The 23,652-nt window shown below is 43.6% G+C and overlaps 1 protein-coding gene across 12 annotated transcripts in view; it reads left to right on the forward strand.

The window, feature by feature from the left end:
- The first annotated feature begins 607 nt into the window (after positions 1 to 607).
- LOC144494813 (uncharacterized) overlaps positions 608 to 23,652 on the forward strand; it is a 146,751-nt gene continuing 123,706 nt past the window's right edge. For 2 of the 12 annotated variants that reach the window (XM_078214192.1, XM_078214184.1), the window contains exons 1-3: positions 639 to 724; positions 3,064 to 3,286; positions 14,169 to 14,246. In XM_078214192.1, the coding sequence (XP_078070318.1) occupies positions 3,091 to 3,286; positions 14,169 to 14,246 (274 nt within the window). In that variant the 5' untranslated portion in view covers positions 639 to 724; positions 3,064 to 3,090. Of the gene's footprint in view, positions 918 to 3,063; positions 3,287 to 13,969; positions 14,048 to 14,168; positions 14,247 to 23,652 lie in introns of all 12 variants that reach the window. The other 10 variants (XM_078214194.1, XM_078214185.1, XM_078214193.1 and 7 more) reach the window with 8 other exon arrangements.

The raw sequence follows: 23,652 nt of genomic DNA on the forward strand, positions 1-23,652 counted from the left end.
GTAACCCCCACGACTTGCCTGGGCTTGCAAAATCTCACTAACTGTCCTGGCTGGAGACAATACACATCTCTTTAACCTGTGCTTAACCCTCTCTCCACTCACATTGTCTGTACCTTTAAGACTTGATTACCTGTAAAGACTCGCATTCCAACCATTATTTTGTAAACTGAGTTTGTGTCTTTATATGCCCTGTTTGTGAACAGAACTCCTACTTACCTGACGAAGGGGCAGCGCTCCGAAAGCTTGTGGCTTTTGCTACCAAATAAACCTGTTGGACTTTAACCTGGTGTTGTGAGACTTCTTACTGGGCGGGGAGGAGCCAGTCCGTGATTGACAGCCCTGAGGGGGCGGGGAGGAGCCCGTCCGGGATTGACAGCCCTGAGGGGGAGGGGAGGAGCCAGTCCGGGATTGACGGCCCTGAGGGGGAGGGGAGGAGCCAGTCCGGGATTGACAGCCCTGAGGGGTAGGGGAGGAGCCAGTCCGGGATTGACAGCCCTGAGGGGTAGGGGAGGAGCCAGTCCGGGATTGACAGCCCTGAGGGGGAGGGGAGGAGCCAGCCCGTGATTGACGGCCCTGAGGGGCGGGGCCAGGTGGCCCGCCTGCCCTCGCACCTGATGCGCGGTGGTTGGGGACCTGTTGCTTTGTGAGACGAAGGAGAAGGAAGCGGGAGTGAGTGCTCTGAGAGGAGGAGGGGGGCCTGTCCGCCCGCCCGGCCCGGGACCCGGTTAGTAGCTGTCAGTCGGTAGAAAGGGCGAGGGGTCTCTGGGTGGTGTTGGACCCGCCGTGTCCATCCTCCCTCCAGGGGTTTGGAGTCTGTTCCTCTGCCGCCTCTTTGAGGAATCTCTGGTGAAGATGATATAAACTGGAAATACATCAGGCAGCGTCTGGGCCGTTTCAAAGTTTAATCCTTTATCCAGGTGAAGTTAATCGTCTTCTGCAAAGGGACACCTGGCAGTTTAATGAGTAATTTTCGATCAGTGTACTCTGACAGGGAGTGTTTAATTGGGGGAAGCACTCGCTTTAGTTTCTGACCATGAATTAAATGCTTATTTCTGGCAGGAGGATGCCTGTGAAACATTCCTGTTTATTTCTTTATAAATTGGCTCAATTGTTTAATAGTGAACTTGTAAGATGTGGTTAAATAATGGGACGAATTGGAAATTATCTGTTGAGCTCTGAATAACTGGCGGAATCTGGTAATTTTGTTAAACCTTGGTTTGGTTCGTTCGTTGCGTTCTTGCTTGAGTTGAAAAATCATGGTTCCAATTACATTCCAGTAATTTAAACCTGCCCAATTCAATGAAGCCATAGAAACCCTACAGTGCAGAAAGAGGCCATTCGGCCCATCGAGTCTGCACCGACCACAATCCCACCCAGGCCCTGTCCCCATATCCCTACACATTTACCCACTAATCCCTCTAACCCTCATATTTACCCGCTAATCCCTCTAATCTACGCATCCCGGGACACTAAGGGGTAATTTAGCTTGGCCAATCAACCTAACCAATGCAGTACTGAGGGAATGCTGCACTGCCAGAGATGCCATTTTAACGAGATGTTAAATTGTCCATTTGTATGCTCAAAAACAAAGTCCAGGAGCGGTTTCTTCGCCTGACCAACACCAATCCTTCTATCAATGCCAACTAAACAATTTAACAAGAATGGCAGTTAAATAGTTGTGTGCTTCTCATGTTCAAAAATATTACATTTAAAAATTTTAAAATCGTCATTCTGTGATTGCATAACTGGTTTCTCTCGCAGAAAATGCAGTAAAATGTTCAGGAAATAAAAGGTGTTCATAAAGAAGGAACATCCGTTTAGAGAGGACATTCCACATTCTTGTCATCTGAAGCGTTTCACAGCCAATGGTCTATGAGAGATTCTTTATGGTTGCATTAAATATATTTCCCTATAAGATTTCAGTTGTGTGATAATTGCCTTTTTCTTTTTGTCATTCCTATTTTGTTTCGGGCTGAGCTGCCTATAGCTGGGCCATTCCATGTACTTATTCAATATCATTGTGTTTCCATATTTCCAGCACTTTCATACACAACAGTCCTTGTTGCATCTTTTGGACATGACCATTGCTGAAACATTTGGGAAGCTGGCACAAAGCTGTGTTTGTGGTTACACTTTTGTATTTAGATCATCATTTCTTGTAAAGTAATTGTAACATTGTGGAGTTCAAGTTAACCATTCTGTTGCTGCTTTTAATGCCAAGAGCTTGCAACAGTTGTGTTTGTTTTAGTTTGAGAATTGTAATTATAATACTTTATTTTTGTTTAAGTGCAATGATGAACTTTCACCTTGCTTTGCATAAGAGTGGGTGTAACTCTATATTTGGATATGTTAATGTCTGTCTACAAAAGCTTTTGTTTATGAAGTCTCTTCTCACTGGTGACTTGTTATTTAACAAACCTAATTTCTGTGGTTTTTGGAAGATGTCGATGAAAAATCTGTATGGAACCTCACAGGAGACTTGCTTGTGTTTAGACAGACATTGTACTCTCAATTCTTTGTTTGCACTTGCATTTAACGAGGTCCAGGGTAAAGGTTTATCCTCTGCCTAAATTCCCTCTGGGTTTACTGATAATACCGGATGTTCCTCTAGATTTGCCAATATTAAATGATATTTATCTCTATAGATGCACACACATACATATTCTCACAATGCTTGGTCTCTTCCTACTTGGCAACTACACATTGTGTCGGTAAGCATAGAATTATCTTCCATGTGTATGTTGATGACAGCCTACGCTCCTCCTGCCTTCTGCTGTCTTTTTACACTGATCCATTACCTCTGCTGCTGAAATCCTCATCAACACCTGCAACAGTACTAGAATTGTCACTCACTCCACTTCTCATCCTGCTTTTTCAGGGAGTTTGCCTTAGCTGAACTCTTGCCTCTGTGTTAGAATGTTGTAGATTCAGGCCTTGCTGCAAAGACTTTAGCACTGGTACTTATTAAGCTGCACGGTGCTATAAGAAAAATGTCAGTTGGAATGACTGTTGTATAATTTTATCAAACGATGGTTGAGAATAATACCCTTTTCATATTTTCAGGAAGATTATTGCACAGCAGCCAGCACAATGTCTCAGATCGGGATTCCTGGAAGTTCAGGATATGCTTTAATGAGTGATAAATCATTAGAATTCTATAAAGATCCAATGCATTTTTGCAACAGTCGAATTCATAGCTATGGAAGCAGAATTTTCCAAGCACGCCTCCTCAACAAACCAACTTTATTTGTGTGTTCTGTGAAAGGAATGAAAGAATTGCTGTGTGGTAAGTATTAACCTGTCAAATTGCTGCAAGTTTCAATTATTGTTGACTTTGACAAGTGAAGGTAAAAGAATCGTGTTTAACCAAACAGGACCATGAACGGTGATTGCATGCTATTACTAACTGGCTGAATAACTTGGAATAGATTATTTAAATTGTTTAAATCCTTTTGGGTGAGAATGAGCTTTGAGGGTGAATTTGGTAACAGGTGCTCACAGAATGGAGCCATGGCCTTTTGACTAGTTAGAACGTGTGGGGGTCCTTCTTGTCCACTAATGGATAGAAAATCCTGGGCAGCTGACTACAATTACCCAATGTATGTGCCCCAAGTGTAAGTTATTTAAATTCCTTTATTTATACAATAGCCAGCTTGAAGAGTAGGTTTTTGTGCATGAATAGGGAATTCTCCAAAACATTGAAACACCACCAGGTTGATTCTTTGGCTTGTGTCTGTAATTCCAGTGTACAGTACTTGGGAGTGTTCATAATGTTACAGATAATGGAGCGAGACAAACTGAACTCCTTTTATTTTTCCTGCTGTCTGTCGAAGGCAGAGGTGTTTAATTTCTGAACTAGGTTGTGGTGTGTTTCCTCAAACCCTCTATTTGTAAAGTCAATTTTAAAGTGAATTGCAACAAACTCTCTTTAGTGTTAAATCAGAAGTATTATTTATTCATATATTCAAACCCAGGGGATGGTTCTCACAAGTACATACATACCCAAGGAGAAGATAGGAAGGAAAAGAGTTTTACATCTAGGAATAACTTAAAATAAAACAAAATGTGAATGTCAGTGCCCAGAATTTCAGAACCCTGTGACAGTGCGTTCATGTTGGAGTTAAAGTTGAGGGCGTTCAGTTAGCTGAAAGCAGGATTTGCCACATTCCTTCAAAGTTGGTGATCACGCAAAACGGTTTTTAAAAAAAATTATTAAAAGGATGTGGGCTTTGCTGGCTAGGCCAGTATTTGTTGCCCTTTAAGATGGTGGTGAGCTGCCGTTTTGAGCCACTGCGGTCCACAGTGCTGTTAGGGAGGGAGCTCCAGGATTTTAACCCAGTGACAGTGAATGGATGATATATTTCCAAGTCTGGATGGTGAGTGGCTTGGAGGGGAACTTCCAGGTGGTGGTGTTCCCATGTGTCTGCTGCCCGTACCCTTCTAGATGGCAGTGGTTGTGGATTTGGAAAGTGTGGTCTCAAAGACTTGCTGAGTTAGAAACATAGAAAAACTACAGCACAAAAACAGGCCCTTCGGGCCTACAAATTGTGCCGAACATATCCCTACCTTTTAGGCCTACCCATAACCCTCCATCCTATTAAGTCCCATGTACTCATCCAGGAGTCTCTCAAAAGACCCTATTGAGTTTGCCTCCACCACCACTGACGGCAGCCGATTCCACTCGCCCACCACCCTCTGTGTGAAAAACTTCCCCCTAACATTTCCCCTGTACCTACACCCCAGCACCTTAAACCTGTGTCCTCTCATAGCAGCCATTTCCACCCTGGGAAAAAGCCTCAGAGTTCACCCGATCTATGCCTCTCAACATCTTATATACCTCTATTAGGTCTCCTCTCATCCTACGTCTCTCCAAGGAGAAAAGACCGAGCTCCCTCAGCCTATCCTCATAAGGCATGCCACTCAATCCAGGCAACGTCCTTGTAAATCTCCTCTGCACCCTTTCAATCTTTTCCACATCCTTCCTGTAATGAGGCGACCAGAACTGAGCACAGTACTCCAAGTGGGGTCTGACGAGGGTCTTATATAGCTGCATCATTATCCCCAGACTCCTAAACTCAATCCCTCGATTGATAAAGGCCAGCACACCATACGCCTTCTTAACCACCTTCTCCACCTGCGGGACTGATTTTAGAGTGCTATGGACCCAGACCCCAAGGTCCTTCTGATCCTCTACAGTACTAAGAGTCTTTCCCTTTATATTGTACTCCTTCATCCCACTTGACCTGCCAAAATGGACCACTATGCATTTATCTGGGTTGAAGTCCATCTGCCTCTTTTCCATCCAGTCTTGCATCCTATCTATGTCCCTCTGTAACTTCTGACATCCCTCCAGACTATCCACAACCCCACCAACCTTGGTGTCATCGGCAAACTTACCAATCCATCCCTCCACTTCCTCATCCAGGTCATTTATGAAAATGACAAACAGCAAGGGTCCCAGAACAGATCCCTGGGGCACACCACTGGTGACCAACCTCCATTTAGAAAAAAAACATCTATATTTTCCTTAATCCTACCTGCCAAGGCCTTCTCGTGACCCCTTCTGGCTCTCCTAATTTCCTTCTTTAGTCCCTTCCTACAAGTCGTATACTCATCTAGATCCCTATCTTCGCCAAGCTCTCTGAACCTTTTGTACGCTTTCCTTTTCTTCTCGACTAGGTCCTGCACAGCTTTCGTCACCACCGTTCCTTTAACCTACCAACACCTCCCTGTCTGCTCGGAACGTTGTCCTGTAGAACTCTAGACAGATATTCCTTGAAAAACTGCCACCTCTCTTCAGTACATTTCCCCGAGAATACCTCCTTCCAATTTACTCCTCTAATTTGCTGTCTTATGTCTTCATATTTCCCCTTACTCCATATAAACGCTTTCCTAGCTTGCCTGATCCTCTCTTTTTCCAATGCAAGCATAAAGGAGATAGAGTTATGATCGCATCTTGTAGATGGTACACAAAGCTGCCACTGAGCATCAGTGATGGAGGAAGTGAATGTTTATAGATGGGGTGCCAATCAAGCAGGCTGATTTGTCTTGGATTGTGCCAAGTTTCTTGCGTTGTTGGAACTGCACTATCCAGGCAAGGGGAGAATATTCCATCACATTCCTGATTTTTGCCTTTAGATGGTGGACAGGCTTTGGAGAGTTAGGTGGTGAGTTATTCACCACCGGATTCCTAGCCTCTGACCTGTAGCCACAGTATTTGTTTTATTGTCACATATACTGGGATACAGTGAAAAGTATTGTTTCATGCGTGCTACCCAGGCAAAACATGCCATTCACAAAGTACATGGGAGAAAAGGGAAAGGATAGGGTGCAGAATATAATGTCGCAGTTACAGGTAGAGTAAAGAGAAAGATCAGCTTAATATGTGATCGGACCATTCAAAAGTCTGACAGCAGGGAGGAAGCTGTTTTTAAGTCTGTTGGTACATGTTTTCAGATGCTTGTATCTTTTTCCTGACAGAAGAAGGTGCAAGAGAGTATATCTGGGGTGTGTGGGGTCCTTGATTATGTTGGCTGCTTTCCCGATACAGTTGGAAATATAGACAGTGTCAATGGATGGAAGGCTGGCTTGCGTGTTGATCTGGGCTACGTTCACAACAGTTTGTAGTTTCTTGTGGTCTTGGTCAGAGCAGGAGCCATACCAATCTGTGATACATCCAGATAGGATGTTTTCAATGGTGCATCTGTAAAAATTGGTGAGAGTCATTGTGGACCTGCTGAATTTCCTTAGCCTTCTGAGAAAGTAGAGACATTGGTGAGCTTTCTTAACAATGGTGCAGAATGGTAGGTCCAGGACAGATTGTTGATGATCTAACCACCTAAACACTTGAAGCTCTCGGCTATCTCCACTGCATCACTGTTGCTATAGGCAGGGGCATGTCCTCCACTACGTTTCCTGAAATTGAAAACCATCTCCTTCATTTTACTGACATTGAGGGAGAGATTATTGTCGTTGCACCATTTCACCGAATTCTCTATCACTTTCCTGCACTCTGTCTGGTCGTTGTTTGATATCCGACCCACTGCAGGGTATAGTATGGGGCTGAGGACACAGCCTTGGGCGGGGGGGGGGGGGGGGGCACACCGGTGTTGATGATGATCATGGAGTAGGTGTCATTACCTATCCTTACTGATTGCAGTCTAGTGGTTAGGAAGTAGAGGATCCAGGAGCAAAGTCCTAGGCCACGGGCTTGTCCAGTTCAGTTTTTGGTCAGTGGTAACCCCCAAGATGTCGATTTAATGTAATTCTGTGATTGTGTACTAAGATATGGTCCAATCTTTAGGTGATGGCAGGAATCTTCAAAAGAACAAGACTTCGAGAAAGTTTGGACTTGAGGCAGGCAGTGTTGTCAGTCTAGAGTCCAGGTTTGGTGTTGACAGGCTGGATGTTACAAGCAGATTGCTCTGGGAGTCCAGCAATGCAGCATCAAAACTTTCCAAAGACCAAAGGAGGTTGGGATTTGTGGTTGATACAGATCATAAGACCATAAGACATAGGAGCGGAAGTAAGGCCATTCGGCCCATCGAGTCCACTCCACCATTCAATCATGGTTGATTTCAACTCCATTTACCCGCTCTCTCCCCATAGCCCTTAATTCCTCGAGAAATCAAGAATTTATCAATTTCTGTCTTGAAGACGCTCAACGTCTCGGCCTCCACAGCCCTCTGTGGCAATGAATTCCACAGACCCACCACTCTCTGGCTGAAGAAATTTCTCCTCATCTCTGTTCTAAAGTGACTCCCTTTTATTCTAAGGCTGTGCCCCCGCGTCCTAGTCTCCCCTGTTAATGGAAACAACTTCCCTACGTCCATCCTATCTAAGCCGTTCATTATCTTGTAAGTTTCTATCAGATCTCCCCTCAACCTCCTAAACTCCAATGAATATAATCCCACGATCTTCAGACGTTCATCGTATGTCAGGCCTACCATTCCTGGGATCATCCGTGTGAATCTCCGCTGGACCCGCTCCAGTGCCAGTATGTCCTTCCTGAGGTGTGGGGCCCAAAATTGCTCACAGTACTCCAAATGGGGCCTAACCAGTGCTTTATAAAGCCTCAGAAGTACATCCCTGCTTTTGTATTCCAAGCCTCTTGAGATAAATGACAACATTACATTTGCTTTCTTAATTACGGACTCAACCTGCAAGTTTACCTTTAGAGAATCCTGGACTAGGACTCCCAAGTCCCTTTGCACTTTAGCATTATGAATTTTGTCACCGTTTAGAAAATAGTCCATGCCTCTATTCTTTTTTCCAAAGTGTACGACCTCGCACTTGCCCACGTTGAATTTCATCAGCCACTTCTTGGACCACTCTCCTAAACTGTCTAAATCTTTCTGCAGCCTCCCCACCTCCTCAATACTACCTGCCCCTCCACCTATCTTTGTATCATCGGCAAACTTGGCCAGAATGCTCCCAGTCCCGTCATCTAGATCGTTAATATATAAAGAGAACAGCTGTGGCCCCAACACTGAACCCTGCGGGACACCACTTGTCACCGGTTGCCATTCTGAGAAAGAACCTTTTATCCCAACTCTCTGCCTTCTGTCTGACAGCCAATCGTCAATCCATGTTAGTACCTTGCCTCGAATACCATGGGCCCTTATTTTACTCAGCAGTCTCCCGTGAGGCACCTTGTCAAAGGCCTTTTGGAAGTCAAGATAGATAACATCCATTGGCTCTCCTTGGTCTAACCTATTTGTTATCTCTTCAAAGAACTCTAACAGGTTTGTCAGGCACGACCTCCCCTTACTAAATCCATGCTGACTTGTCTTAATCCGACCCTGCACTTCCAAGAATTTAGAAATCTCATCCTTAACGATGGATTCTAGAATTTTGCCAACAACTGAGGTTAGGCTAATTGGCCTATAATTTTCCATCTTTTTTCTTGTTCCCTTCTTGAACAGTGGGGTTACAACAGCGATTTTCCAATCCTCTGGGACTTTCCCTGACTCCAGTGACTTTTGAAAGATCATAACTAACGCCTCCACTATTTCTTCAGCTATCTCCTTTAGAACTCTAGGATGTAGCCCATCTGGGCCCGGAGATTTATCAATTTTCAGACCTTTTAGTTTCTCTAGCACTTTCTCCTTTGTGATGGCAACCATATTCAACTCTGCCCCCTGACTTTCCTGAATTGTTGGGATATTACTCATGTCTTCTACTGTGAAGACTGACGCAAAGTACTTATTAAGTTCCTCAGCTATTTCCTTGTCTCCCATCACTAGATTACCAGCGTCATTTTGGAGCGGCCCAATGTCTACTTTTGCCTCCCGTTTGTTTTTAATGTATTTAAAGAAACTTTTACTATCATTCCTAATGTTACTGGCTAGCCTACCTTCATATTTGATCCTCTCCTTCCTTATTTCTCTCTTTGTTATCCTCTGTTTGTTTTTATAGCCTTCCCAATCTTCTGACTTCCCACTACTCTTTGCCACATTATAGGCTCTCTCTTTTGCCTTGATGCATTCCCTGACTTCCTTTGTCAGCCATGGCTGCCTAATCCCCCCTCTGATAACCTTTCTTTTGTTTGGGATGAACCTCTGCACTGTGTCCTCAATTACTCCCAGAAACTCCTGCCATTGCTGTTCTACTGTCTTTCCCATTAGGCTCTGCTTCCAGTCGATTTTTGTCAGTTCCTCCCTCATGCGCCTGTAATTACCTTTATTTAACTGTAGAACCTTCACATCTGATTCTGCCTTCCTTCTTTCAAATTGCAGACTGAATTCTACCATATTATGATCACACTTTACTAGTCAATAATTATTGAATTAGGCAAAATACCTGGGCATTTATTTATATTTATTATCCTAATTTTTGAAGACTGTTGGTGGGTAGGACATCTGCCATGGGTAATTCAATCACTTGGAAGACCTGACAGTGCCCAGTTAAGTGCCTGAAGGGCACCAGATCTTGTTGGGGCCCCTCCATGTAACTGATCAGGGTTCCTAACCAGTTAAGTGAGTGGGAACCCATCAGCCATGACAGAACCCTGGCTGGAGTCTAAATGAGTTCATTCATAACAGCTCTGTCTGCAGGTTGCAGTACATTTTAACTATCACCTTTCCCTTTTTTTTGCTATGCATCCTTGGTCCTAATTCTGATTGGGAACTGACTGCTTACACTAAGGTCTATGTAGTGTCGAGACCGTATTGCCATCCTGTTGTAGCCATTTCATTTTCTTTATCCTTTATGTAAATTAGGATAAATAAATGCCCAGGTATTTTGTTAATCAAGTGAAATCTACAGTGATCCTTTTCCCTCCTAAAGATTTGACTATATTGTTTTGCTTCTGTCATCAACATCAATGACTTGCATTTTCTATCTTTTTGAAATGGTTGCCAGTGCTGGTGGTAACCACGTTCTTTGTGTTTCATCACCATCATCTAATCAGTCTCTATGCATTGATACTTCAGTACCAGAGCAGTGTTTCTGCTAAAACAATATTTCAGTCGTATCAAAGCTGGTCTTGTCTCCATGCCCACACTAAACTTTGACTCCTACATATTTTTGTTTAAGAAATCTATGCGGTTATTGATGGTGATCCACTCTGCCATCCTTACTTTAATATCGTGTGTAACTTTGATGTAGATAAGGAAATTGCAGGTGCATTGGTCACAATTTTCCCAAATACTCAATTCAGAAATTGTTCCTTTTTTACTTGATATGTTGCTGCTCTTATTTAAAAAGGAAGAGAGGGCAAAATGGGGAACCTACAGACCTGTGACTTTAATATTAGGTTGGGAACATTACTTGAATCAACAGATTGACTGACTGACAGCCCTTGGACAAGTATAAGCTGATTGTGAATTTGTGAAGGACAGATCATGTTTAACTAATCTTTGATTTTTATTTTGAGGCCATTAATAGCATGGATGGGGTGTGTCTATGTATGTTGCCTAAATTGGTTTTCAGAAGACATTTGATAAGGCACTTCCCAGGAGATTGTCAGTAAAAGTTAGTGATAATTTTATGACACTGGTTGGAAATTGGTTAAGTAGGAGGCATAGATTAAGGCTAATTGGATGTTCTTTGACAGGATGTGACAAGTGGTCCCAGGGATCTGTCGTAGGACCCCAGTTTTTCCCCAATAAAATCAGTGAGTTAGATGGAGAAGTATAAGGTTATATCAAGTTTGCAGATGATAGGGTAAGTTATGTGATCAGGAGAAGGAAGTAATAGAGGGACATGAGCATATTAAGAGAGTAATAAACCAACAGATGGGGTTTGGTGTGATGTCATTTACTTTTGCATCCGAGAAATACACAATTGATTAGTCTTGTACATGGGAGAAGCTAGAAACTTTGACGAGGTGAAGGATGTTCATGTACACAGTTCATCATAAAGACTAGTGGAATGCCAAACTCTTTCTCATCTCAGGCTGGGAATGCAAAGGGGAGAAAGTTATGCTTCAATCCTAGGTCCGATCCCATCTGGAGTATTATGTTCAGTTTTGGGCACTGTATTTCATGACGAATGTATTGGCCTTGGGAAGGGTATCTAAAACAATGGGGCACAATCTTAAAATCAGAGCGAGTGAAATCAGGAAGTGATCATAAATCATAGTCGAAATCTTGAAGTTACTCCTTCAAAAAACAGTGGCTCTAAATGCTAGATCAGATGGAACTTTTGAGATTGGCTTTGTTAGGTAAGGAAATAGATCAGCCTGGGTACATTGAATTGAGATGCAGGTTGGTGATGCCCTGAATATCAGAATAGACATAAGAGGCTGAATGGCCTATTCCTGTCCTAATATCACCTTGCCTGTGGGCAGACAGTGACTGAAGACTTCAACTTTGGAACATTATGCTTTGAGCAAATACCTTTGCATGATGTGAATTCTGAACACCACCGGCAAGTGGCTGGATTTTGGGGTGTCCCAAAGCAAAGCACAGAATTTCTCAGTTGGAAGAATTTGTCTTGGATTTTCAGGTAACATTGCCTAACCTGTTCAGTCTTGACAACTACTGCATTGTGAGGCATGTATGCATTGTGATAACATTTCAGTCTGAAAACAACCACTTCTGATTACATTATTTCTTTTATTTGTGTTGTGATTAAATCAACCATGAAATTCACTCGTTTCCATTCAAGCCTTGGGCACAATTGATAACATAGTTTGGGCACGTGTAGGTCAGTAAATGGTCCTGTATTGGTTAAAGGGGATTATATTTTGATGTAACTTTGGCATTAATAAAAGATGTAAAACACACTGCCCTTTTTTGGAGATTATGTTGAAAAGGAACACAACCTTGAAATGCTAAAAAGTATGGATATTGTGACTGTAAACTATCTAATGTATGGTACAGGGTAGAAGAAGGCCATTTGACCCATCATTTCGCTTCTGGATCTTTGAAAGCATTATACAATTAGTCCCATTCCTTTGCTCTTTCTCAACAGCCCTATAATCTTTTTGACTATTTATTAAATTTGCTCTTGAAAGTTACGATTGAATCTGCTTCCCCAACCCTTGCAGGCAGTGTAATGCTGATCATAGCTCACTGTGTATATTTTTTTAAAACTCTAACTTTTCCCCTCTGCTTGTCAGTTATCTTACATTCTTAACTAACTTTGTTTGTTTCCTCGTAGCTTGGGTAATGTGACTTGTGCTGGGTATGAAGCTATGGGCACCATCAGCCTCCAGTACCACATCCAGAGTCCCCATCATTCATAGGTGGCCAGCAGTGGGTGAATTCACCAATCCCTCCATGCTGGGGACCCAAACTCAGACAGTATTCCATTTGCAGAATGGGTGCCCATAATATTGTAGCTCACCTCCAACTTGTGCTTTGTAATAAAAAGACTTGCTCCCTGATTTAAAGGATTTACCTCTTGAGTATCAGGGGAACATTATGAGAAACATTGTAGGCAAGCCCAAGCTGACCTCTTCAGTGTCCAGCTGTGCTGACTTTCTAGAAAGATTAACTGCTAGGCATTACCAAGAAACCTTTTGACTTTTTTTTTCATTTGATGTTTTCGTCATTTGATGTAAAGATGTTTAAATTAATTGGCTGTCAACATGAGCCCATTGAGCACAGGCCAGAAATCAAATATAGAGCCTTCCTGGTTGATGACTCCATTCTGCACTGGCTAAAGCATGCAATGATTGAGCCACTGAGATGCACTGCTTAAAGTTGAAATAATTTATAGGTGTGCATGATGGTGCAAATGTTTAAATAGGCTGATGGTCATGTCACATTGGGCTGGGCTGATTGCCAATTTCTCCTCCATTAATCTTTGCCAGTTACTATTGTTTGCAGACATTAATTGAAAGTTGATGCTAGGAAAATACTCACTCCTCAATTTCTAAAAATTGTTTGGTTTGATTTCTTTTGCCACTATCTAGTTGTCAATATTTCAGAATTATTTTTGGATAGTTATAAAGTGTAATGACTGACAGGAGGTGGTACTGACTTGCAGCCTGAAGTCGCAGCTGAAACAAGTGCCAAAGCACAGCAGAGTGACCGTCTCTGGGAAAGGGAGTATCTCTATTCTGCTTTTCTCGAGTGTTGGTTGGGGCCTTTGTCCTTGATTTGCAGTTCACAAATGCCCATGCCGTGACTCCAGACCTCCTGCTGAAGTTACATTGGGAGATCGGAAGGAGCCCTGAGTGTTAACAGCCCCACAAATTTAGCTTTAGCACGCAGCTGCTTGCAACTGGCATTCGGCTCGACTTGTGAATGCACCTATAAGAACCTCTAATTTTCTCAAAGCATTGCTTTGGTATGAACTGTGACTGGGTAATGTTTATATAGAAAATAGGTAGTCTGCATCAGTAACAGTCACGTGATTGTGCCAATCTTAATTAATTCGTAATTATACCCAGTCACGTGCAAGCGTCCTATTTTTTTATAATGAAACACTCCACAGATGGGTGTGCTATTGAACAACTCTCAGGAGCATTTGGATACCTAATGAAACGTGCTGTAACCTACAATTGTTGCTTTTGCAGCTAGGATGTCAGTATTTGAAAAGGATCCTTCTGCAGTTATGCATGAATTATATGGTGCCAATCTAGTAACAACAGAGGGTAAGCTCATTACAATGGTGTATCTTACTGAATGTATAAAGGTGTATGGAGGACACTGAAGGAGAATATTTACTGTCGGATGTTCATAGTTTGATGCCATTTATGTATCACTATTTTACAGAGAAAGTCAATGTCTTTGACACCTCCTATACTACCTCTATGTGTAAGCTGTTTGGAGACACCGTCTGCTTCACAAATGGTATGTTGCAGTATTTTTCTTGAGGAAAGCAAGTATGATATTAGTATGGAGTTTCTGCTGGGGCGTGGTCAGTAAAATACATGCACACTGCACTGATTTGCCAAGTTCAAGTTTCCACAAACATAACAATGAGTCTGAACTTAAAAATCTCCCATAGATGAGTGCAATGAAGGAGCGTAATTGATTATAATTTATTTGTGGCTGATTATGGCACTCCAGCACCACAAGGAATTGGGGTTGTTAGGAAATGTGCCGTTCTTCAATTTTCTGATTTAATACTCTTGGTTCTGCTTTTTAAGTGGCTTCAGTTGATTCCTTTTGGCGACCAGGCATTGAATCCATGTGGGTGAGGCCTGTTATGATGTAATTGACTGAATTTAGCCTAATTTCAACAAAAATTTAAATCACTAAGCATCAACAAGAGAGACATACCTGGGTCCGGCTTCAGTGGACTGCTGGTCACTGTAGGTATAGGCAATTAAAGCTGATTTCACATGTTCATGGTTCCCTGTGCAGATTATGATAAACACCACTGAAGGGGTGAAAAGTAGATGTTTCAATCTAGGGGCCAACTATTTTATGGGCAGGATCGCCTTTGGGCAAATGGAAGCATTTATCATAAGGAAAACATATAGAGTTAGATTTTCAGCAAAGGTATGATTCCAATGCACTTCTGAGCTACTTTCCTAGGTCAGCAGTAATTTACCATGCATATATGTTCCCTGCTGTCTAGAGATAGCAGGGATTGTACAATGGAGGAAAATTTGTTGGCACTGCAGGAGGTAGGGAATTAAAGGGGCGAAAGAAAGCAGGAACTGCAGCTGTTGGAAGACTTGGTAGAGGCTGATGCCTACAAAGGTGTGAGCTGAGGAGCTTCTTCCTCATTGGAAAAAGTTGTGGCTTTTACTGCTGGCACTCTGGACTTAACACTACCTTTTATCTGGCAGACCCAGAGAGTGGCTGTCACTGAGGTTGAAAGAATCCTGGGAGGAAGCTGACGAGGTAGAACACGGGAACTGTTTAGAGTTTGAAGGGAAGATCAATATTTGGTCGAGTCTAACCTTTGAGGTGAGGAAGGTAGGAAGACTTCACCAAAGTAGGGTGAGGTGAGGCTCTGAAACCTTCTGAAAATGAGGGTGACAACGTTGAAATTGGCATATTAGGGCATTTGGTACTTTGAGGGTGATGGGAATGCAGAACAGGATGCCAAGAGCAGAGGACTCAGCAGGAAGGACTGATTGCAGTTGAGACCTGTTTGAATGATCTGAAACTTGTGGAGTGTTTTGTTTTGTGGGGGGGAGGGGCTTAACATTAGAATAAACATGGGGGAAGAAAAGTGATTCCAGGCTTCTGCTTTTCTTTGAATCAGCTAGAAATGAAGACAAAGAACTTGTTTTTTTTTACATCCTTGGGATACTTTTCAGTGAATGAATTACTTTAGAAGTGTAGTTCCTGTTATGTAGAAAACACAGTAACCAATTTGCTGGCATCAATCTCCCACACAGCAATGAAATAAATGATGGGATAATCTGTAAATGATACTGATTGAAGGATAAATATTGTCCAGGACACTGCTTCCCCCAGATTTTACTATCGGACAGAATTTTGAACTGGCATGGTAGAAACAAGACCTATTCAGCCCCTCAGGCTTCTTCTATTATTTTGTAAGGTTGTGGGTAATCTGCACCTCCATTTATTCACACTTGACTATTTCCCTTCATTTCTTTCTCAAATTTGAAACTCGCACCGTGCTGGTGAGACTCGATGCATTCTCACCACCATCAATGCCACTGGGGACCCTGATGATAATTTGCTGTTTTTTTTGACAGTTTGAGTTCAACGTCTGCTGAACGGCAGTGGAACCTTTCTTTCAATATGAAGACCAGGCTAAAATGATGTAGTCAGGCACCAATGATGAGTGTTTTCCCTTGTTTATGCAAATAAACCATTGGGGATGTGGAATCCAGGTATTATTATAGCCTCTTCCTTGTGCACCCAACCACTTAGCTTCATGTTGGAGATCATTCCCCTTTGGGCAGCAGGAACTTGCAGGAAATTGAACTACTCCCACCTATGGACTAGATCATGCCATGGTGACATGGGAGACTGATGACAATCACGCAGATGAAGCCGAGAAATTAAAGTCCACAACAATCTCGTCCTTCAGAGAGCTAGGTAGCTTCCGGTTTGCTTTTACACTAGCCTGCACTGATCGCTTCTGTCTTTAAAATTGGTTTCTGGTTAATGCTTCCAATGGGTAACGTGTGTAGTCAAGAGGAGTTAACTACGATTCCTCCCCAGCTTCAGGGTTCACCAAGGGGGAATGTACAGACTGACAATGGCCCGTGAGCGGCAGTCATTTGATTGCTACTTTGCTTGATCTTTCCTCTGCCTCGATGCTGCTCCCATGTCTTGCTGCAGTGCATCTTAGTGCCACCAGGATGTGGTAGGAGTGAATGTTTAAGGCAGTGGATGGGGTGCCAATCAAGCAGGCTGCTTTGTCGCAGATGTTGTTTTTAAAGACACTGAAAGTCTTTTGGGAGTCAGGAGCTGAGTCACTTACCGGCCTATGATCTGCTCTGGTCACTAGTTATTGTATGGCTGGTCCAGTAATGTTGCTGGTCAATGGAGACCTCCAGGATGTTGATAGTGGGATGAATTTGACAATGTGTTACCACTGAATGACGAGGAGATCACTAGACACTCATTATTTCCTGATACTTGAGTGGTGTGAATGTTACTTGCCACTTAACTTGTGCAAGCCTGAATTTTGTCCGGGTCTCTCATATGACCACTGACTGCTTCATTATCTGAGGAGTTGCAAATGGCACTGTACACTGTATAATCATTGAACATTCCACTTCTGACTTTGGAGGGAAGGTCATTAATGAAGTAGCTGATTGGGTTGAATACTGCCCTGAAGAACTCTGGTAGTGATGGGGTGGCTGGCCTTCAAAAGCCGCAACCATTTTCCTCTGTACTGAGTATGACAACAATCAATGGATGGTATTGCCCCAATTCCCATTGCTTTCAATCTTACTAGGGCTTCTTGATGCCACATTCAGTCAAATGCTGGCTTAATATTGAGGGCAGCCATTCTTGCTTTACCTCTGGAATTCAGCTCATTGAGTTTTTTTGTAAATTTTGGCATGGATTGTAGGCACTACTGGATAGGCCAGTTTTTATTATCCTCCCATATTGCCCTTGCGAAGGTAATGGTGAACTGCCACTTTGAACCACTGCAGTCCATGTGGTGTTGATGCACCAACAGTGCTTTTAGGGAAGGAATTCCAGGATTATGACCCAGCAACAGTAAAGGAAAGGTAATATATTTCCAAGGCACAATGGTTTACGGCTAGGAGAGAAATTGCAGGTGGTAGTCTCATGTCTGCTGTCCTTGTCCTTCTTTGATTTGATTTATTATTGTCACATGTACTTATCATTGTATACTAATATAAGTGACAATAATAAATCAAAACTTGTGGTGATTTAACCTGAAGATCACACTTCAGGGGAGGGGCAAGGTTGAGAAGGCAGGGCCTTCATGAATAAACTCAGCCGGTAAGCGATTTGAACTTGCATTGTTGACATCACTCTATCACAAACCAACCGTCCAGCCAACTGAGCTAACTGACACACACACCCCCCATGCTGTGCTACCTCCCGGGATATGGAGCACTGGTCTTTTAATGCTGGTGTAAGTACTGTGAGTGATTGGCTGATTCCCAGTCACGAACACAGCACAGGGCCTTCAGCCCACCAAGTCTGTGCCAACAAAGATGCCTCTGTAATATTTTCTTGCCTCCACATGGTCCATAATCCTCTCTCCCCTGCCTATTCATGTATCTATCCAGATGCCTCTTGAACATTGTTATAGAAACTGCTTTCACCACCACCTCCGACAACGCGTTCCAGGCATTCACTACTCTGTGTGGAAAAACTTACCTCTTACATCTCTTTTAAACTTTCCCCCTCACTCTGAACCTATGCCCCTGAGTAATTGACCCTTTGACCTTGGGAAAAAGACTCCGGGCCCGATTTTACCTTCAAGTTGTGTCCGTTTTCGGGCGTGAATACTTGGTAAAGTCGGGCGTGAGGCGACTAGCGTGATCTGTGCCTGCCTCCGTGTCGGTTTCCCTTTACCAAGGCCCGAAAATGGCTGCGATTGGGACCATGCCTGGAACAGGCGCAACTGCCATTTAAATGCATTTGCATGCATTTAAATTGACTTAATGGGCTGCATACCCAACCTTACCGGCACTTCCCCCTTTACCACCGCGTTCGCCCATCCAGAATCGGTGCAAAACAGACATGCTCCACAAAAGTCCGACTCGGGTGCTCCAGTTAGTGAGGAGGCAAGTGCTGAGTGTCCGACAGCTCTCTGCTTGAGATCGGTGAAGGGAGGTGAAAGGGGGGTCCACTGCCACTCTGCCTGAGATCATGGGGAGGAAGGGGGGGATCAGCTGCCACTCTGCCTAAGATCAGTGGGGGGGGAGAAGGGGTGGGGAAGGGGGAGGAGGGGCCCGTGATCAGTCTGGGTGGCAGAGGGGGTGGGGGAATAAGGGGGTTATTAATGTTGGGGGAGTGGGGCAATGTCTGTGGGGGCCAGCGGGAGGCATTATCCAGCCGAGGAGTGATGTGGCAGGGGAGCACATTCTATCATTTTTTTTCTGCGCAGTTGCAGGCGCCAATCGGAGCTGCAGGATTTTGGGCGCGTTAAGCCCCGCCCACATGCTTGTGCAGTGCGATTTAGAATTGCTGATATTTTTTCAGGCAGAGTGCGTATGGGGGCGCCTGAGAACGGGTCTAAAAGTCGGATCTGAAACACTCCCAGTTTCAAGTCCGCCCAGTACTTAGAATCAAAATGATAAAATAGGGCCCTCTGACTATCCACTCTATCCAAGCCAGTCATAATCTTGTAAACTTCCAACAGCACGGTGGCAGAGTGGTTAGCACTGCTGCCTCTCAGCACCAGGGACCTGGGTTCAATTCCGGCCTCGGGTCACTGTCTGTGTGGAGTTTGCACGTTCTCCCCGTGTCTGTGCGGGTTTCCTCCGGCTGTTCAGGTTTCTTCCCACAGTCCAAAGATGTGCAGGTTAGGTTGATTGGCCATGTTAAATTGATCCGAGTGTCAGGGGATTAACAGGGTAAATATGTGGGGTTATGGGGATAGGGCCTGGGTGGGATTGTGGTTGATGCAGATGCGATGGGCCAAATGGCCTCCTTCTGCGCTGTAGGGATTCTATGATGCTGCAATGAAAACAATCCAAGTTTGTTCAACCTTTCTTCATAATCCATGTCCTCCTCCAAACCAAACAACATCCTGGTAAATCTCTTCACACCCTTTCCAATGCATCAACATCCTTCCAGCAGTGTGGCGACCAGAATTGTACACAATACTCCAAATATGACCTACCCAAAATCTTATACAGCTGCAACATGATTTTCCAATTCCTATACTCAATGCCTCGACCAATGAAGGCCAGCCTTCCTGACCACCTTGTCCACCTAAGTTGCCACCTTCAGGGAACAGTGGGTCTGCACACTTGGATCCCTCTGTGTGCTAATATTTCTAAAGGCTATACCATTTACTGTATACTTCCCTTCTGCAGTCGACCTTCCAAATTACATCACCTCACATTTGTCCAGGTTAAATTCCATCTGCCATCTTTCGGCCCAGGTCTCCAGCCGATTTATATCCTGCTGTAACCTCGGACAATTCTCCTCACTATCTGCTACTCCCCCAATTTTTGTATCATTTGCAAATTTACTAATCAGACCACCTACATTTTCCTCCAGATCATTTAAAATATTACAAACAACAGAGGCCCCAGCACTGAAACTTGTGGAACGCCACTTGTCACAGACCTCCAGTTAGACAAGTACCCTTTCACAGCTACTCTCTGCTTTCTACCAGTTTTGTATCCATCTTACTAACTCACTTCAGATCCCATATGACTTTACCTTCTGTATCAGCCTGCCATGAGGAACCTTATTGAAGGCTTTACTAAAGTCCATTTATACAACATCCACTGCCCTGCCCTGGTCAATTTTTCTTGTCACTTCCTCAAATAACTCAATCAAATTTGCAAGACACGACCTCCCGTTCACTAAACCATGCTGCCTATCATCATAATCCTACTCTCGTCCTGATGTGAGTACATCCTGTCCCGAAGAATCTTCTCTAGTAACTTCCCCACCACTGATGTAAGGCTCACAGGCCTGTAATTTCCCAGATTGTTTCTTCTGCCCTTCTTAAACAGAGGAACAATGTTAGCTACTCTCCAATCCTCTGGTACTTTGCTCATGGCTAAAGAGGATACAAAGATTTTGGCCAAGGCCTCAGCAATTTCTCTCTTGCGCCTCTCTCAGTATTCGGGTATACATGCTGAGCTTTGGGACTGGGGGATTGGATAAATGAGGCAAGGCTTGATCTGCAGAGATGAAAGTTGTATTTTTGAAAATGGTGTGCTGTTTTGAGATGATTTGAATTTTTACATAATGTAAGCACATGCTGCTCTGGAAGTAGAAGGAGATCAGAAGTAAAAAGATGGTGTTTTGCAAGTAGCTCATTTATGTTCCTGGAGCAATACATATTTTTTAACCACATAAACCAGTTAACCCTAGTTTTACAAAGCATTACAGAAACTTGTATGAGATCAGATTCACGGATGTGACTGTATGAAGCTAATATCGCAGAGCACGTTAATGTTGAACTAAAGTATTTCCACCTGTGTGTCTGCTGTGGATGTGAGTAAATATATCTTTTGTGTATTCAATATTCTGCATGCCTGGAAATATTCTCATGTTGAACTAAGGTGTGAATCCTGACAACTGGATAAGGAGTTGTAAAAGAAGTTGTTTAGACTAGCTAAGGAGTGGTGCTGACCACTGTGCCACCATGTTGTCCACACTCCTGACCTGTGCTTTGTCGATGGTGAACAAGCCTGGGGAGTGAGAAGATGAGTTACTCACCTCTGACCTGCTGTTTTAGCCACATTTATATGGCTCGTCCAGTTCAGTTTCTAGTCAATGGTAACATCCAGAATGTTAGTGGGCGATCCGGTGATGGTAATGCCATTGAATGTCAAGGAGAGATGGTTAGATTCTCTTGTTGGCTATGGTCATTATCTGGCTTGATTGGCATAAATATTATTTGCCATTGCTGCCAAAGTCTGAATGTTGCCCAGGTCTTGCTGCATATCGACACGGATTGCTTCAGCTACAAAAATGTTGAATGAAAATAAAGCTGGATGAACCGTCCGGCGTTGACAAAGTCTCACTGCCAAGTTGATCCTGCAAAGTAATTCATATTAATATCTGGGGGCTTGTTCAAAAGTAGGGAAACTGCCCCACAGAGTAGTAAAGTAACAGCTGACATAGTCAAGCTCGCCAAATCGTATCTTAAATGGTCCAAACTTCTCCATTATCATCCTTGGATATGTTATGTCCCATCAATAGATGTAGGGAAGAGTGGTATAGAGTTGGAAGGGACTAGCTCTTAGAATCTTCAACATTGGCTCACGGCATCAATTCAAACATCCCACCCCACCACAGCTGATGGATAGTGTTCCTTCAATGGACACCACTTGGAGGAAGCACAGGGTAACAAAGGTACAAAATGTCCATCACCAAGAGTAGCTCAGTAGCGCCACTGCTAACCTAGCTTGTGGAATTCTGCAGGACAATTGCCAGATGTGAGCAGTTTTGGAACCTTTATCTAAGGAAGAATGTGCTGGCCTTGGAAAGGGTCCAGAGGAGGTTCACAAGAATGATCCCTAGAATGAAGAGCTTGTCATATGAAGAGCGGTTGAGGACTCTGGATCTGTACTCGGAGTTTGGAAGGATGAGGGGGGGATCTTATTGAAACTTACAGGATACTGCGAAGTCTGGATAAAGTGGACGTGGAGAGGATTTTCCACCAGTAGGAAAAACTAAAACCCCAGGCTAAAGGGGCGATCCTTTAAAACAGAGATGAGGAGGAATTTCTTCAGCCAGATAGTGGTGAATCTGTGGAACTCTTTGCTGCAGAAGGCTGTGGAGGCCAGGTCATTGAGTGTCTTTAAGACAAAGATAGAGAGGTTCTTGATTGATAAGGGGATCGGGGGTTATGGGGAAAAGGCAGGAGAATGGGGATGAGAAAAAAATCAGCCATGATTGAATGGTGGAGCAGACTCGATGGGCCGAGTGGCCTAATTTTGCTCCAGTGTCTTATGGTCTTATAGATGGGACTTGCAGTTAACTGTTGAGGGAACTATTGAGGGAAAAACCTACTTGATCTTCCCCTTGCTGATCTATCTGTTGCAGGTGTTCACAACAACGTTGGTATGAGTGACTGACACAGTCAGTCCTTGTGAGATAGGTCCTGTCTTCACACTGAGAATACCCTTCATGTTGTGTGTGCTCCAACTGCATTAAATGGCAAGGACTCAGTACAGAGAAGACAATTCAAAAGTGAGTACCCCTGAGGTGCTGTGGGCGATCAGCAGCAGAATTATATTTCACCACACTCGATAACCTTGTGGCCCAGCATGTCCCTCACTCTATCATTACCATCAATGATGAGTGCAGCAGAGTATGCCAGGGCAGCAACAGGCACACCTAAAAAGCAAATAATGCAGGATTATTTGCAACTGAACTATAGAAGCAACATGTGATAGGTTGTCCGATGCTTAATTCAATCAGATCAAAGCTCTGCTGTCCTGCCACATCCAGTCATGAATGGTAGAGGACCATTAACTGAAGGAGGAAGCTCCACAAATATCTCCATCGTCCATGAGGGGGAACCTGGTGTGTCAGTACAAAAGATGAGGCTGAAGCATTTACAGCCACCTTCATTCAGAAGTGGCCAGTGGATGACCCATTCTTTCTCCTCCTGCAGTCCCCAGCATCATAGTCTTCAGCCAAATTGATTCACGCAATGTGATTTTAAGAAATGGCTGAAGACAGTGGATACAGCAAAGACTTATGAACCCTGACAGCATCCTGGCTGTGGTGTTCCAGAATTGGATGCATCCACAGTCAAGCTGTTCTGGTACAGTTTTAATGCTGGCATCTACCCAATGATGTAGAAAACTTCCCTCTGTCTTCTCCACAAAAGCAGAGCAAATCCAATCCAGCCAGTTACTGTCCAATCAGTCTACTCAGTCAGCAGAGTGATGGAAGATGTTTATGACAGTGCTGTCGAGCAATAGTTTGCTCAGAGAAGGGTCAGGGCTCCAGACCTCCTCATTACAACCTAGGTCCAAACATGAACAAAATAGTTGATTTCCAGAAATGGGTTAAGAGTGATTGCCTTTGCCTTCAGGGAAGCATTTGAGAGTAGCATCAAGTTGCCCTAGAAAAATTGAAGATGATGGAAATTGGGGGTGTGTAAGAGGGAGCAAACCTTCCAGTGACTGGGGTC

Source organism: Mustelus asterias, chromosome 6 (genome assembly GCF_964213995.1).
Source record: "Mustelus asterias chromosome 6, sMusAst1.hap1.1, whole genome shotgun sequence".
Taxonomy (NCBI): Eukaryota; Metazoa; Chordata; class Chondrichthyes; order Carcharhiniformes; family Triakidae; genus Mustelus; species Mustelus asterias.